General features: G+C 36.4%; 1 protein-coding gene across 2 annotated transcripts; it reads right to left on the bottom strand.

Moving 5' to 3' along the window:
- Window positions 1-1,157: 1,157 nt before the first annotated feature.
- On the bottom strand, window positions 1,158-16,481 carry NSD (Nuclear receptor binding SET domain protein). Of its 2 annotated transcripts, XR_010557996.1 has the most exons (20): window positions 16,211-16,481; window positions 14,459-15,665; window positions 14,256-14,374; window positions 13,953-14,065; window positions 13,452-13,620; window positions 12,388-13,367; window positions 10,899-12,085; window positions 10,592-10,828; window positions 10,389-10,517; window positions 10,120-10,282; window positions 9,886-10,036; window positions 9,683-9,817; window positions 9,450-9,595; window positions 9,221-9,372; window positions 8,983-9,139; window positions 8,669-8,879; window positions 7,530-8,589; window positions 7,288-7,454; window positions 5,808-5,928; window positions 2,762-2,898 (listed from the first exon to the last, which is right to left on the bottom strand). XR_010557996.1 is itself a non-coding variant. In XM_065358925.1 (19 exons), the coding sequence occupies exons 2-19, from the start codon at window positions 15,594-15,596 to the stop codon at window positions 2,266-2,268; spliced, it is 7,047 nt and encodes a 2,348-aa protein (XP_065214997.1). In that variant the 5' UTR covers window positions 15,597-15,665; window positions 16,211-16,480; the 3' UTR covers window positions 1,158-2,265. The 2 variants fall into 2 exon arrangements, 1 of the variants encoding a protein (XP_065214997.1); XM_065358925.1 differs by lacking the exon at window positions 5,808-5,928 and having other exon boundaries at window positions 1,158-2,898; window positions 16,211-16,480.
- Window positions 16,482-17,887: the final 1,406 nt, after the last annotated feature.

Below are 17,887 nucleotides of genomic sequence, written 5' to 3'. Positions count from 1 at the left end.
ATTTCGAGTTTCAAAAATCTACTGGAGGTTCCAGAAATTTTCAAAAAATCGCTGGAGGCTCCAAAACGACTTGAAATTTACCTACAGTCGACTTCATAGAGTATTGAAATTAGTTTACAGAATCAATTCGGCTTTCCAACTCCATTTGATGAAATATTGTGGGAATTTCGAGTTTCAAAAATCTGCTGGAGGCTCCAGAACTGCTCAAAACGGTTTGAAATAGTTTCCAATCGATTTGGCAGGTCGCAAATAGGGTATACCCCAAATTGCAGCTTTCTAGGTCAATTTGGTAAAATTTTGATTTTTTTCTCACATTTTGGCCAAAATTTGATTTTTGAAAATTCACCAAAAATCGAAAAAGGCACTTCAGCACTTGAAATTTTGACAGGTGATGAAGTTTTTCTTGCTCTTTCGATCTACCTCTGTACAGTTTAAAAAATTTTATGCTAGTCCTATGTTGGAACGCAAAATCTGCGATTTCGGCTGACCTGTCAATCAAAATGGCCGCCATTTTGTAAGTAGAGACATGTTTTTGAGGACAAGGGCTAAAAATGTTCCTTAGGACTCCACCTTTAAGAAAAAAGTTGTCCCGGAGGATCGGCAGGGGGGTGCAAGTGATCCTTATGCGGGCCCCTCGACTACTTTGAAAGTCCCGTTTTTTTTTTTTTAACCAAAATCATCAAAGAGTCTCCTCCATAAAGGCCCCATTTTTTGCCAAATAAAAGACGCGTGTCATGTCGTCACCTAATTTTCGTCAAAATTACCAAACAGGTCTCCAAAATTGTCAAATATTCTTTTTTCTGTCTCCATGTAAGTACTCATCTTTTTGCTCAGCTGTCAGAAGAAACCGTCTAATTTTCATCATACTTATTGTCAAAAAGATCCTTTTTTGACCCAAACTGTCATTTAAAGTCTTGTGTTCAATTATGTCAGAAAATTCCTGTTTATTGCCAATATTGCCAGTTTTGCTTTTATTCATTTTTTTGTACTTCTCTTTAAAAACAAAAAAATTTCAACTTTAAAAAATGTGTGAATAAATTAAAAACCTTCTCTCCAATGAAGTCATGTCTAGTTCATTTTTTTTTTAAACCAAATTTATTACAATTTTTTCCATTTCTGGCAATTTATTGTCGCACTTTCGAAAAATACATCGCACCAATGATAAAAAATATATTCTTACAAAATTTTTTTCAAAACAATATGTAACAGATACACGAATACAATATACAACAGACTACAGCTAAACGTCTTAACAACTATTTTCATTGAATGACAGAAAAAAATCATTTAAAAAAAATGACAAAAAAGAAGTGATATCAAATACAACGTAACCGTAGTGAACAAACTTTTTTTATTATTCGAAGAAAAACTAGAAACATGTTGAATGTTTACATTATGTACATTTTAAAGGATCTGTTACTCCAACTCCTACCTACCAAAACTCCTCATCTTCTTTTACCAATTTTTATTATTATTCAAAACGACAGTCATTTCCTATCACCGTACTCACATTTAACTATACGTAGCTCTGCATAAAACGACTCGTCAATGTATATCAATATCACGCCACTTTACTCTGAAAGTTGAATCGAACATTTACAGAAATCAAAACAAAAGGGAAATTGTGCGAATAGATTTTCAAAATAATCAATCATATAAGGCACCTTTCATCGGAGATGAACAAAATACAATTTTTTCGACATCTGAGAAAGGATAAAACTGAACACAATATTTCGATATCTAAGCACATTAGTATATCTCCCCTTCTAACATCTTAATACCTATTTTACATGCAGAAAATTCGCACTAGTCTCAAACGAAAGGGAATATAAAGGTAACCAATTCGAAATTCGGCTACAAATTAACATAATAAAAAATAATCCATACAATATAAATATACAACAGGGGGAAAAAACACACACATTTAAAAAGTCACGCAATTGTTTCTTTCATACACATTTATACCTAGTTATTTCTCCATTTAAAATGAGAATTCATTAACAAAATTTTAACCGAAAAAAAAAATATATATTACACGCGCGAATAAACAATAAAATGAAAAATCCAACAACAACGTGGAAAATTCAATTTATAAAAATAATAAATATTCGTCTAAAAAGACAACGTACGTTATTATATAATAATTCAACAAGAAATCGTACAAAATATCAATAACAAAAGGTAAACCGTACGTAGTGTACGAGTTACCTAGAAAAATTAACTCAGAAGAAAGGCGAACGAAGGAGGGCGAAAGTCGATAAATTTCTAGCTACTGTCATCTTGAATTTCTTCCATTTCTACGTCCAAGTAATCATCGTCCGATTCGTCGGCGGTATTGGTTTCCGGCGGAGCTTCTTCTTCTTCTTCTTCTTCATCTTCGTATTCTTCGTCGACTTCGACTTCTACTTCGACGCTAGAATCGATTGATTTAGCATCGTCGTTGGAAGCCTCGTTACCGGATACTTCGTACGATTCGACGTGATGCACTTCGATAAAATCGTCTATGATCATATCATCGATAGAGCTTTCATTTACAGATGGAAGTTTTTTAAATAGTTTTTTCGAGCGTCTAGCTACGTTTCGACTTTCGCCTACTATCGCCGGAGCTGGTACTCGATCCGGTTCGGAGTCTATTTCGACGTCGCTCAGAGCTTCTTCTTTGATTTTTATAAAAGGTGGTAGAAGGTGTTCGTGATGATGCTGATGAATCTGATGATGTAGTATAGCTGGAGGAGGAGGTTTATGTATCAGCTTAGGTCTGGGTTTAGGTTGAGGTATCCGTAAAGGGATCAGTAACGAGTCCGGGTCGATTATTTGCGTCGATGCGTCTGTTATATTCGACGAATCGTTATCTGTTGACGTATCGCTGACGTTGACAAAAGATTGTAATTTATCGGCCTGTAGAAACAGAAATTATAGATTACGATAAGATAACTCGAAATTAAATACATGTATTTAAAATGATAAAATACCTAGGCAATTATTTGAATAATAAATTATTGTACATTTGTTTCAAGGGAAAGACGAAGGGAGGGAAAGTGAAGGATTTTCGAATATTTTTCAGTGTGTGGTAATGGAAGAGAACGGCGGAGAAGAGTCACCAAGTCTAAAAATGCTGAAAAATTAAAAAATTAATGCACCAATTTTGTCGATCTACATTTTTGATAGATTGTAAATTTTTGGTCATTTTTTCCTTACATAACTATTTTCTAGGCTAATGCCTCAGAAGTTCATTCTCACAAGGGGACCTTTTGACCTTACATTCTTCGATTTGAACGAAACAAAGCGATACCGAACGAGTATTCCTCAAACCTTCGTAATCGAAATTTCAAGAGCCAAGGTTCATTTTGAGTTTTTAGCAAATTTTTTAAAAATTTAAAGCTTTCTTGAATATTTTATTTTCAAAAATTCACAAAAAAAATCCAAAAATGAACTCAAGTACTTGAAATTTTGGTTACAGAGGTTCTAGGACGTGCTCTTTTGATCTCACATGATTTCGTTCCAGTGGCATACAATTTCTGGCATCAAAATTCGTCTAAAAAGGTAAAATTTGCTACATACTTACTCCATTTTCGACCCCCCCTCCCCACAAGTGGAAACGGCTTCGAACCTTTTGGGCTGATTTTAGAGCCTCCCAGCGGATTTTTAAAAGTTGAAAAATATCTATAAAATTTTCCATATTTAAAAAAAAATAAAAAAAAACATAAAATCTGTCCAAATTAATTTATTCAACACGTTTTCTAGCGATGGGTGCTAATTAATGACCCACTTGAACAATTATCCACTATTTTTCCAAAAATGATGTCTACCAGATCAGCACTTATCGTATAGCATTTTCACAATTGAGAAAAATTTGCTGTTCTCTCACGATTTGACAAAGAAAACCTGAAATTTAGTTTATAACCTATTTTTGAAATTCCAAGTCAATTGCAGGTGATTTTAAGCGGTATTGAAGCCTTCAGCAACTTTTTGAAAATCCAGCTTTCCAAAAAAAATACCAGTTCAATTAACTCAATACGTTCTAAAACTGATTTGGATTGATTTTATGGCATTCTTTCAGAAAACTGGAATTTCTGCAATGTCGCTGGAGGCTCCATAATGTCTTGAAACCAGCTCCAGTCGAATCAGCATGTTGAAATTGAGGATTTATAGAGTGAATTTCAGCTTTTCAACTTCATTTGGTAAAATTTAGTGGAAATTTCAACTTTCAAAAATGTGCTGGAGACTAAAGAACTACTCAAAATTATTCGAAACCGTTTCCAAAGGTTTTGGAGAGATCAAAAATAGGGTAAGTATATTTCAATTCACTGTAATTTCGATTGTTTTTTTCATTTCTGGCCCGAAATTGATTTTCAAAGATCTCCCAAAAATCGAAAAATACACTTAAGTATCTGAAATTTCTGTCTAGTGATGTATTTTTGCATGCATTTTCAATCCAGCTTCATCAGATTTGAAAACTTTTCTGCCAATTAGGACATTTTCCTCTTAATAGGTATAACAATTTTTATTCAAGCAATGAATGCGCATTTACTCGTCTTTTTTTAGCACCTCTCCCCCGTTCATTCAGAAAATTAAAACCATTACCACCTTAAAATTAGTCAACCCACCTTTGTTAATTTTTCTGTACCCCCTTCCCCCCACATCATAAACCCTGGCCACACCATTGTATCGTTTAAATCGAAGACTGTAAGTTCCAAATGTTCCCTTGTCAATTGTTTTAAACATGCTTGATGTTACTTCATTAATCCCTTCCCTTCCTCCCCCGTCAGGCACAAGAATGTCTCAGTCAGAGCCAAAATTTCCTCATTAAATCAGTATTTTAGTTATTTGAGTGCGTACAGGAGACTAAAAATATGAATTAATTGAAAGGAAACCAAAAGTTGAACAACATAATTATCTAATCTAATAAAAGAGGAAAGAAATGAAAGATTTTTGGATTTTTGAACTTGGAAAAAACTTCTTCCACTCCTCTTTCTCTCCCAGATGGATCTAGGAGGTAGGAATTCAGCATGCATGTTGCACAAAAGGAGCATATCTCGGTTTTTGAAAAAAAGGCCTATTAATGCGTTTGTATCTTTCAACAGATTTCAATTTTTCCACTCATCCCCACCGAATTGACTTAGGAGAAACAAATTTGAGAAGATAATCTCAGATGCGCAATTTTAGAAAATTTTACCCCCTCCCTCAACCTTTTCTTAGCCCTTTTCATACGATAAAAAAGTACAAGTAGAAACAACAGAAGACGAGCTACCCAAACGAAACGAGGAGGCTTTTCAACCGTTCGAGTGTGTTAATGTAAGATGAAAAAAATAGGGTAATATGCAAAAGAAAGCCCTAAAGATGTGGGCCATCCGAAGAAAAAGGGGGCAATACCGACCTGAAAATCATTGCATTTTTTGTTTGCTCGTGTTGCCAAATTTCAGCGTTTTTTTTTTTTTTTTAATTTCAGCATTAATTTATAATATTTTGTTACTTCAGACACGTCAAGTCGATCTTTGCCCACTGATGAAATTTTCGTCAATTTTTTCCAATTATCATTGCTCACTGGTGAAATTTTAGTCAATTTCTTTCAATTTTTCTTCACTTTTAGCTTCTACGTCCACTCATTTCATTTCTAGATCAGTTTTTTTCTTTCATCAAGAAAATCCCATTCATCAGTAAGAAAACAGAATAGCGAAGAGGAAATGCATATTGCACACAAAAAATATTCGACAATTGAGTGGGTAAACTTAAAATCAAAACTCGTACAGTATTTATTCAAAAACTATCGTTCAACAGAATAATTAAAGAGGCACAAAATACGGTACCTAGTGATTTTTTTGAACTTGAAAAACACGGTTCCCTGCCCATGATCCACTTGAATCGAACCAGGATGTGGTCCTATGACATATGCACTTGTCTTAAGGAGTTTCGATTTTCGGCCTTTTTCTTTTATCAAACAATAAAACAAAAAAATTATAAATTTGGTACGTCAAATTCAAATTTGCAGTACTCTACATAGGTATTACCGTATTTGAAAATAACGTAAGAAGAACTGAAATTCGCAAGTTCTCCCTTTTGCCTCGAATCTTCAATTATTTTAGAATTTAGAAAAAATTCTAGAAAAGTTGAAGCGGTTGAAAATGCTTATTATTCAATTCTCTATAATAAATTGAAATACTGTTTTTGACATCGCCTCTTTCTCCTCTTTAAAATTCTTGTTTTGATTACGTATTCTACTTATACTCGTAGTTAGCCAAGTTTTTACCGAACTTAAATTTCAGTTCAGTTTCTAGTTCTACTTCCGCAACCCTTCTAAAGTACTTCTAACTGCATCGAATTTTGCTAACGAGGGAACAGTCAGAAGTGAGTGACTATCACTGGATCAGAATAAACCTTCACATGGAATCACAGGACTAAAAATTGAAAAATTGTAAAAATTGCTATTTCTAGGTGTTTGACGAACAAGACAACATGCAAAAGCAAATTTAGCAGAAATTTTTTTTTCAATTATTGTTTTAATTTGAGCAAAGAAGGAAATGATCATGCGGTTGAGTAAACATTTTTTCTATTTTACAAAAAAAAAAAAAAAAAAAAAGTAGAAATACTTGATGAAAAAAATCTAAATTTTGAAAGGAGAGAATAAAATGAATAATTTTAAAATTTGTACGAAAAAACGGAAAAAGACTTTTTTGCATTTTTGGTAAAAAGTAAACGTTTTTTTTCGAATTGTTAAATTTTGGAAGTGGGGAAAGAGGGTCAAAATTTATTCAAATCAAAATAGAGAAATTTGAAAGTACTGAAAAAAAACCTGATAAATGGAAAATTAATAAAAGGTTTGATTGAAGAAATGGAAAAAGCAGGGGTTTTCTGCAAGTTTGGCAACAAAAGAAGGATAAACAGGATAAATAGGACCGTTAGACAGCCTATATTTCAAAATAAAAATAAATTCAGCGTCCACCAACCTCCCAATTTTGAAAAATTTGAACAGCTGCGAAACACTGATAGATCGAATTCAAATTAGGGCAAATGTACGTGTCATAGTACACTTGGTTTTTCCCTTTAAAAAAAAAACGAAATCAATAGGAGCTATTACAAAAGTTTTCCAAACTTTTAAATTAATCCCCCCCCCCCTCCCCCTTTTCAAAGTCAGATTGGGTTTGGTAAACAAATTTTAGAAAATTTTAGAAAATCATAATTGTGATAACTCTGACTGTTCCTTAATCACATCACCCAACACCAACGAAAACTACACTTTTATAGTTTTCTAGGCGAAAGAAGCACGTGGAAAAATTACTAAACACTTACCAAATACTCCGACTTGTGATCTTTACAGATCAGAGTATCCTCGCAAGTAATGTAAACATTATTTTCGGTGTGCAGTCTACAGAAAGAATTAATACATCTGGAACACTTGGCAACTCTACATTTGCTTTTACACTCGGTACAATAATGCCAAGGACACAGCCAACGTCCTGTAAAAGCACACAAACCGTAATTATTTCTATTTCTGTCGACAGTAAATCCCACACGAACTGATTTCAACTCACCTCTGGGTAATTGGAATAATTTTTTAACGCAAGGAATATGATATCCTTTAGAACACTTTTTATTATCGCAGAAAATCAGTTCGCCTTTTTCTTTGCACATGAAACAATCTTCTTCTAATTTCGCCAAACCGACCATAGCTCTTAATTTTTTATGCAATCGTTTTTTCAACGTTTTATACAGAGCCAGTTCTTTGTCTTGATCGGTCAAATGAGGTTTTCTGCCTCGTTTACCTACGACCCGATTTTCGTCGGTTTTCATTTTGATTTTAGGTGATTTTTTGGCAGCGTCGGTCGTTTTCTTGGTTTTTTTCACTATAATCTTTTTTCCACGTTTCAGTAGACGTTTCGGCATCACTTTCTTTTTGGGTCGACCTTTTAACGTAACTTTTTTCTTCACTACCGTGCCTTTTTTACGTCCTCTACGTTTCGGCGACGATTTGACGGTCACCGAAGTCGTATTTTCATCGGATACGTCAGTTTTCGGCACTTCGATGGCGACCGTTGTTTCGGCCATTGTTTCGATATCTTCGAGGGAAATGGTGTGTTCTTCGTCGGTACCGTATTCCGTTGTGTTTTTCTCGCCTTCGTTGGTAACTTTTTCGGTACCTTTTGGCGAAGATGCGGCAATAGGCTGATCTTCTTCTGCGGTGGTGGTAGCAGAGGTTGGGTTAGTTTCTAATGTTTTGACTAGCTCGTCTGTGGACGACTGTTCAACAGGATTGGTTTCCTTTTCGTCGGTATCGGGTTGTTGGGGATTTTGTTTAGATGATTCGTCAGGATTCGTCGACGTTTCGGCGGTCGTATCTGCTGCCTTAGTCGATAGTTTACGTTTTTTAATTGGTAACGTGCTCGAGGAAGCGGCTGCGGTAGACGCTCGTTTGGCCATCGCTGCTTTTCTTTTTCGTTTACCGGCAGCCGTCAGTTTTCTGCCTTTTTTACGAGCGCGTGACGATTTAGAGCCGTTACCGCCACCGTTTTTTGAATCGCGATTATCGTCGTTGGATTTTTTACGCGAGTCGTCGTCGCCGTTTGAACCTCCGCCATTATTACCGTTTCCGTTCTGCGAATTATAAAATGATGGTTTTTTTATAACATGTTGAGAAAAGACGTATTGGGGAAAAAGAATGATGAGTTCTTACTTTGACTGCTTTCATGCCGATAAAACCGGAACATTTTTCTGATCCACACAGACAAGGTTTCTTTTCATTTCCGAGGACGGTTAAATTGTAGTTGAAAACCAACTCGTCATTCGCTGTGATATCTTTTAAAGCAAATAGTCCAATTCGAGTATCGCCATTTACCGTCCATTTTTGCGTTTCACAATTCGGATCACACGAATGGTTCATAAATCTATAATTTGTAACAAAAAAAAAAAAAAAATAATGATTCACAGAAAACCACAGTTTTGGATATCACTCGAGATGCATGTCTCTGATTGAAATATTTCACGTACCTAGATACGTTTCCCTTTGGTCCTGCGTCCAGCATTCTATTATTGTCAATGGTTAAAAAATAGTAATTTTCTTCTAGATTTTTATACATAGCACCGACTCTTTTCTTGTACTCTTCTTCGTCGATCATCTCGCCAACGTATTCGATAATAAAATCACCTACGATCATACAAATGATACATTGTAACGTATCAAGTAAAATATCAATTTCATAATTTTTCTGCGCAGAAAATACGTTACCTTTTTTGATATCGACCAAAGTCTTCAAACCCCAACCTCTTTTATCAGTTCTGCAAGGCATGAGCGGTGGATAAACTCTTTTTTCAAAAGCTTGATTCAGACATCTTTCGCCGGCCGCACAAACTCTCGGATTGCATTCCACCAACAATATTCTAAAAAAATCAGAAAACCATCAAGGATTAAAAACATTCGACTTAAAAGGGGGAAAAATTATGACACGATCCATTACCTATTTAAACAATCCGATTCGGGAGCACAAGGCCTCTCAGAACTCGGATCACATCTGCATTCCGGTATATTCGAGGTGTTCAACTCGACTACTTTCACGTTTCCTATCGGTTTATTGGATTTAATTCGCACGTATCGAGGTGGTTTCTATTTTTGAAAAAATTAAAAAATAATGCATCAAGTTTTCATCATCGTTATACTTATTCTTACATAAAAACGAATCAAGCAACACACCAGTCCAAGTTTAGCTTCTTCTTCTCTCAAAGCTTTGTCAATTTTCAATTTTTGATACGCTTCTTCGGCTTCCTTAAGAGCTTTCTCAAAGGTCAAGTCGACTACAGTACGGTTATAATTTTTCTTACCCGAATCCTGAATTCAAAAAACATAATTAACATATTGAAATCAATTCTATACGGATCTAGTTCAAGTTAACATACTCCTTCTTGGTATACAAATGCTCTCCCCCGATTCACCCAGTAGTAATCATGAGATCCAAAAAATCTGACCGCGAATTCTCCGCGATTATGAGGCTTCATAGCGATCTTATCTGGTATTTCTTGGGGATACAATATATGAGCCGGCCACCATCTAGATAATGAAATATTTTCAAAAATTAGTACCTCATTCAATTTGATCATTTTTATACAAAAAAAAAAAGTATCAGAATTTACCTATAATGTCCTAATTTGACCCAGACTATTTCTCCGTATAATAAATACCGGCCACTTTGGCAATCCTCGCAGAGATACCTTCCTTCGTATTCTTCCGGACTAAGTTGAAGGCATTCGACGTGGAAAGACATAGGACACTCTTCACAACAGATCAACGAACCGCCTGAAATGAGCGTTTGTTTCGTTTCAAATCAGCACCAATGTTATCATACAGGAGAAGGGCAATACAGATATTTTTGCTAAAACTAGAAACACTTCATTATGCTTACCAATGCAGCATATGAAGCACCACGATGTATTCACACGAGTAGATTTCAATTTCGGAGGAACGTAATGACGCGGGCAAATGATTTGACTCATGGTTAACAACTCGGAACCAGCGGGTATGCAATATACATCTGAAATATGGTCAATTTTTTAAAATTTATCGCTTCCTATTACAGGAAAAAATCATTTCAGACGAAAAGCTCACTTTGGTGATACGTCGTCGGACATTTAATACATCTGACGAGCTTAGCTTGACCTTGTCTGTTCTTCAGCGCTGCAGGATTATCCGATATACACGTATGACAGTAGTGCTGCGGACATAGCAACGTTTCTTTAAGCGTAGTCGAACTCGAACCGTTCTTTGGCTTGGGATTATTCGTGGTCCAGGTAGCCTGAGGCCAAGATTTAAGGCATTCTTTATGGAAAACTCGAGCGCAAGAAGCTACAAAATGAAAACCGAAATTGAAAACATTTTTATTACGAAGAAAGATCTCGAATAAAGGTTCGCTTACATAAATGACACGTAAATCGTTCGGTTTCTCCGGTCTTGTCTTGAACGGTTTCACCGCAAGCGAAACAAGGATACATAATTCCTTCGCTGCATAAATTACACATGAAATCGCTTCCGCCGTTAGATTTGTCGTTTTTAGCTGTGGACGTTTCTTTTTTAGAAGCATCGGTAGTATTCTGCGATTCGACAGATTTACCAGCAGAACTTTTTCTACTCGATGATGCGACTACTTCAACTTCCTCGGATGCATCGCCGTTACAATCAGGTTTTTCATCAACGATTTCGTTTTCAACGCTAACTTCGGTTTGAATTTTTTCAGTCTTCACTTCATCTACAACGTTATTGTTTTCTATTTCAGCCGATTGTTCGGGATCTTCTACAATTTCTTGTTTGACTTCATCGTCATTTGTAGAAGGTTCTTTAGATACTTCGCCATCTTTAGCAGCAGATTCTGCGGAAGATTCATCGTCGACGTTAGCTTCCGAGTTTGAAATCGGTTCGTCCTCCGTTTCCATTTTCTCTTCGGCCGAATTATCTGGTTCTGACTTTACTTCTTCATCGTTTTGTTGATCTTTATCGACGGCTTTTTTGATTTTCTCTTCCATTCTGCGAGATCTGCGCGGTGTAGGTTTAACCGACTCGTCATTTTTACTCTTCTCGCCGCTATCTTCGGAAGTATTCGCAGTCGCGATTGATCTTCTCGAACGTCTACTGGTTACTGGTTCTTCGGTCTTATTTACTACGGTAGGTTCCGGTTTGGCGTCATTTTTCGTCGATTCTACGGTCGTGGTTGTTTCTCCAGTCGGTCTGAGTGAAGATTTCTTTCGACGACCTCGTCTAGGAGGACTATTAACAGCGGAATCGGTATCTTTGGCGGCAGCTAGTTTCTGAACACATTCTACATGGAAAGTTCCGGCACAAGGACCTCGGCAACGAACCGTGTCGCCGGGTTTTTCACAAATTTGGCATACTTTTTCGGATTTGTATCCGGTGAATAGGTTTGAGAGTTTCTTAGGCTTCGAGGAACTAGGCAGAGTCGTCGATGAGGGCGAAGAACTACGTCGCTTTTCGTCAGATTTACTGGAATCGTCGTCGTTTTCGTTACCAGAAGATTTGGCGTCCTCTTCGATAACTCCAACTTCGCCATCTCCGTCATCCGAGCTTGATTCGCGCTCTACTTTGACGTATCTATAAAAAGAATAGAAGAAATGTTTTACAATCGAGCGAACAGTACTGGTGTAAATTATGTATAAAATACAAACATTTCGTTAGTAATAATTTTCATTACCCAAAATTTTGAGAAATGAAAACACAAAAACAGCTGCGCCACCGCCTCATTCTACATATCGTTCAACTCCTTCTCAGTCGTGCTATTTTACACTTCCCCAAAAAATTGTCAAGAGTAATTTTCGAATTTCCCAACGAACCGCTCTTTCTCTTCTCGCTATTCTGCTGTATTAATTCGAGGCAATATTACATCGAACACTCACTTGATTTTTTCAGCATCATCCATTTCGCTCCACAACTTCTCCAAGTGATCTTCGACTTGCTCTTCGTTGAAGTCAGGATGTTCAACGCTCACACTCTCCGTCATCTGATCTCTGAACGCATTAAAATCTCCAACTTCGCGTTCATCGTCGGTATCCTTCTTTTCGACCGGTAGAATTTCTGGAGGGGGTGCTTTGCTTTGTGCACCTTTTTTTCGAATAATTTTTCTGGCGGCTTTGGCATGTGCCAACTTCGATCGATGAGCCGAGATCTTACTAGGCCTGCCTCTGCCTCTACCCGTTGCAGAATGACGTTGTTCAAATAGTTTACTAAATTTAGAAGCGGTACCTTTAGGGCGAACGTGATCGGTATCTTTGGGTTGTTTTTTATCATCGGCGAATAACCTTCGAGCTTTTATTTCGTTATTACTCAAATTACCATCTTCGGCTTTGCTGTCATCGGTTACACTGAGTTCTGATTCGGGTTCCGCAGTGGAGGGTTCTTTCGATTCATCTTTCACGGCGGCTTTCTCTTCCTCAATTTTCGCCAAGATTTGGGGCGTGAATCGCGAATTATAGGTGCCGATGAATACATCGGTTTCTTCGTCCGATTCGAAATCGTAAACCGAGATATCTTTCTTCTTCGGATCCGAATCGGGCGAAGTGCTCGAACTGGCGGTTTGATCTTCACCCAGTTTCTGCTGTTTCTTCCTTTCGTTTTCTTTATCTAGTAATTTATTGAATTTCGCATTTTTACCGCCTTGTTTTAGTCCGTTCTTGGGTTTCTTATTCTTTGCACTGCCGTTGTTATTCGACTGGCTCAGGATTTTATTCATTCGACGCATAAAAGCTCGTCTCTTTTTTACGTGCTCGTCGATAGGTTGACGTTTTTTCACTGCACTTGTCTCAGTGTTAGGTAACTTTTCGTCGCCGGCGCCTGATGGACCGGATTCCGATGCGGTTTGGCGAGGTTTTTTCAGTGCCTACGGAATATAAAACATTGAAATTACTATATGTGGCGGATTGAATATCGTAACAAACTACTTGGTAATGTAACTTCGACGTACCGAGGTGGTAGGAGCATCGTTTAGTATTTTACGTTTTCGGCCACGTCTTTCCTCGGGATTCTTACTCTTTCGTATCATAGCGCGTTTTGATTTCAAAGAACTCGTTTCATCGACAAAATTCTTCTCCGCAATAGGATAAAGACTTTGGTAATAAGGAATTCGTTCCTCACTGTAATACAAACATATGTATTATGATACCTGCATTAAATAAACATCAGGTCTGGTCTGTTCGAGCGACCTGCACAAGTTACACTGACACAGTTTCGCCTAAAACGCCAAGTGAGTTTTTAAACCAAAGTAAGTCGGTCTAAAATGGTTGATTTTTTATACATTTTGTGGTTTGTGTAAATATAGCTCGAACAGACCTTTGTCATCTGGTGGACTGGAAATTAGGAGACAGTAAAAGCAGGCTGGGGGAGGCGACCGGTCGTTACTGCGTTGCCAGATGACAATTTGTCTTATACCTATTTAACACCTTTTTCACATTTGATAAAAACTTACTGAGGTAATTTTAAAACGGTATCTGCTTCAGTGACTGCTTTCTCCCATAAGTCTTGAAACGACGATTTGATGACAAAATATTTAAATCTGATTTTATCCTTCTTGTATTGTTTCTGTAAAATAGGTAAAAAATAATTTAGAAATGGAATCCGCCATATTTTAAACATTATTAAAACACGTTGATTGAAAACACATTTTGTCTAGCCTAAAAGGACATTTCATTCAAGCCTATCTCTAAAAATAACATGATTGTGTGTGTATAGGCCGATAACATGTGTAGGCAGTATGTTAAATAGACAGTACCTTCAAATCGAAAAATTGCTCTTTTGATTGGTATTTGATAAGACTGGTTGTTAAAACCCAACTTCTGCGACCCCTGTCGCCGAAAAACTGCACGTGAACAGCCAATCTTCGGTTCCCAACTGAAAAAAACATGATAAAAAATTTTTAAAATAATTTTCCTCGTTGAAAAATTACACGAAGTAAAAAATGAAAAAATTTCCAACCTGACTTGACATAAATAGACGATCCATATTCTAACGTAACTATGCTAGGCCAATATGAATAGCATCCGATTTTCGCCCAAGCCACGTCACCAACCTTCCAATTCAGTTCGACGTGACTTATTTGAGATAATTTTTCTTCATCTATTTTCTCGGTTTGATTATCTTCAGTAACGCTAGCAGCAGCGGACGATTCACCTTTCCGCGAATACGTTTTAATGGGATCTTTACTAATTACAGGACTAACCGAAGGTTCTGTTAAATCTTCTTTGGGAGGTTTTGGAGTTTTAGATTTAGCAGACCTGGGAGATTTCGAAGCAGTTTTTGTAGGTTTAGGCGTCTGCGAAGTACTTTTGGTAAGTTTAGGCGTCTGCGAAGTGCTTTTGGTAAGTTTAGGCGTACTTTTAGCGAGTTTCGGCGCGTTAGAGATGATTTCATCGGGTTTAGGTGTATTTGAACTAGATTCAACGGTTTTAGGCGTATCTGTTTCATCGACAGATTCATTTTCAGCTTTACAGCTAGTTTCTTCATCGGATTGTTTGGTTAAGCTCTCAACAGACTGGGCTGGTTCGGATGGCGTAATTTGACTATTTTTAGCGGACGATTTTCGCGGTTTTTTCACCACTACAGCTTTACGAGGTGTTTCGTCGGCGTATACGTGCTCGTAAGATGAGGTATTGCTGAGCACAGCGTATGATTTTCTATCCATCGATACGAAATCGGTGGATAACTTCGGCTTACGAACTCGGCCATAGCGACTTTTACCCGGAGTCGAACTTGGAGACGTTACGACTGGTTTTTTGTCAGCTTTTTTAACCGTGCCGGAATGTTTCAGAACTCCGTTTACTTTAGGAGTGGATTCTTTCGCGTCTACCGACTCATCTACGCTGTTTGGATCCGATGTTTCGACAACTGTATCGTCTACCGATGTGGTCTTACCGTCTTCTTGATCGAAATCGACGTTATGATTATCGATATCCATTCTATCGAACGCGTCTGTGTTATTATTCGGTACATCGCCCAAGTCGTAGCTAACAGGCTTCAATTCGATTAATTTCGGCGGTTCATCGGTTTCCACGTAATCGGCTGTATCGACTTTGGAAACACTAGGTATTTCGGCGACAGCTGGATCTTCGTCCATATTCAAATTATAACCGTTTTCCGAATCATACACATATTGAAGAAACGAATCTGACTAAACGACGCAAACCTGCAACATAATAGGCGTAATTAGAACCGCACGTAAATCGTGTAAATAAACTTAGAATAGAAATACTCACGAATCTATTTAATAACTATAAAAATACATGTATAATAATAAGAACTGAATAGTTTAAATTATAGAAAAAAATTAAACACAACGCATCAAATTTGATTATGTGATCTCGGGCAAAACGAGAGAAATGTGTTCAACGAAAGAAACAAAAATATTCAGCTACGTATCACATAACCATGTATTCTTGATTATGGAAGTCCGGTGTCGAACATAAAAATACGATAAAATACGTATGAATATGAATCGAAAACGAAACATTAGTCGTTTAATCGAACGACGCCAAACATTATTTACATAGAGGTAGACAGTAGCCTAACTTCGTTCCGATTACAAGAATCCGCCACTTTTTTTGATTGATAACAATGAATTAAACGGCGTATCGTTCGGCGGAATCATCCCTTACGATGTAACAATAACTCAAAATTAATCTCAACATGAAACATCGTACATTACTCGAAGTTTCGGTGAAAAATACTTACAATGATTATCAAAAAGTCAAGTCATAAGCTCAGTGATTGAAACGAACGATGGATGTAGTGCCGAATACTGAAATATCATCAACGCTTCCAGTCCGATGGCCGCGTCGGATGCTACTTATGTGAGATGGAAAACTAGCTGTAATTAATCAACGCATATATTCGACCATAATCACTGATATTGCAAATTTTTAACACCAAAACAGCGAATGCGAAACTCTACGCGGTAAAATCTGTTTTTTTTTCAACACAAAATAAAAATGAATAAAAATTAAAAAACATACAAACGAAATGGAAACTAATTTACAGAGATGGACTACGTACGTGGTAGCGTCGGTGACGCCATTTTCGTGAACAAATTGATCGAGATTTCGTTTTTATAATGCATTTTTTAAACAAAATACCCAACAAAACTAATTATTACGAATGCATCTGATATTGCATTTATAGAGAATTTGTAAATTGTAAAAAACATTCTGGTAAGACGTACTTTAGAACAGAAAATTTGAAATAAAAAAAGGTCGACTGGAAACTGGAGCTTTCAACTAAAAGTGTACAATGTACATAAGGAACTACATTTTTCGGAAACCGTTGAAACTTTCAAAATTTGCCATTTTTATTTTTTTTAATTTTAATTATTCGAGATTTCCTATAAATAAAGTAGAGATGAAGATTAAAGATGAATAATGTTTAGTTCATTTGTCTCATTTGAAAATGAATCGTTTCGTATCTCAGAAGGTTGAATACGAATGCCTCCAACTGTTTACTTTATCGAGGTTCTAGTACAAATTGCAACTCGAATAAAAAATATGATTTTCTGAATAACGATGAGATGATCGTTCGTGAAATATTCTTTCCACGAAGTTTAACGCAACTGATACAATTCCTGAACAAAACTGGAATTTCGCATAGGAGAAATAATCTGATGACTGCGAAGTACAGAATTTAATTGTCATTACTTATGGCAATCATCTACAACTACATTTTATAGGCCTAGCCTATCTCAATTTTGAATCCAACTAATCATTGGAATCGCCTTGGAATAGTTTTTCCTTTGGCAGGATTCAAACTTTTCTTTACTTCATATGTTTTCTTTCTCTAATTTAGTTCGAAATAATTAATGTTTTTGATCATTAGAATCACGACGACAAATTGAATACAAATGCACTACCTATAGGCATATGAAATCGATGAGTTGATGAATAATACATAGAACATCATAGTACCTATGCCATGAACGTCATTTTGAATTTTAGCTCTAATATTACGATAGTAAAACAATTTCATTATTTAAAGATACGATTACTGAATTCCTAGTTTATTCATCATTTCATCAATAATGAACTCAATTCAGGTAAGGTATAAGGTATTCCTTATTATACTGCAAGATAAATACAAACATAGAGCATAGGTATGTTCGTATATAACTATATGCTCTAAGGATATACGGTAATTTCGCTGATGTCATCAATTTTAGTAAAAAAGAATGAAAAATAGTAAGATCCAAAGTGAAATTTAGCCATCGGTCCATGATAAGTAAACGACGAAGGATGTTTATTTTTCAAATCAATAAGTAGACGCGATGCGATAACAAAAATATTTTTTCTACATGAGAAATTATACCACCGAAGTGCATTGTGTACCTATTTCAATTTAACCTTGAACGTCGTATCGACAAGT

The sequence above is a fragment of the Planococcus citri genome, chromosome 3 (assembly GCF_950023065.1).
Source record: "Planococcus citri chromosome 3, ihPlaCitr1.1, whole genome shotgun sequence".
Lineage (NCBI taxonomy): Eukaryota > Metazoa > Arthropoda > Insecta > Hemiptera > Pseudococcidae > Planococcus > Planococcus citri.
This window is presented reverse-complemented; position numbering and strand designations above follow the sequence as displayed.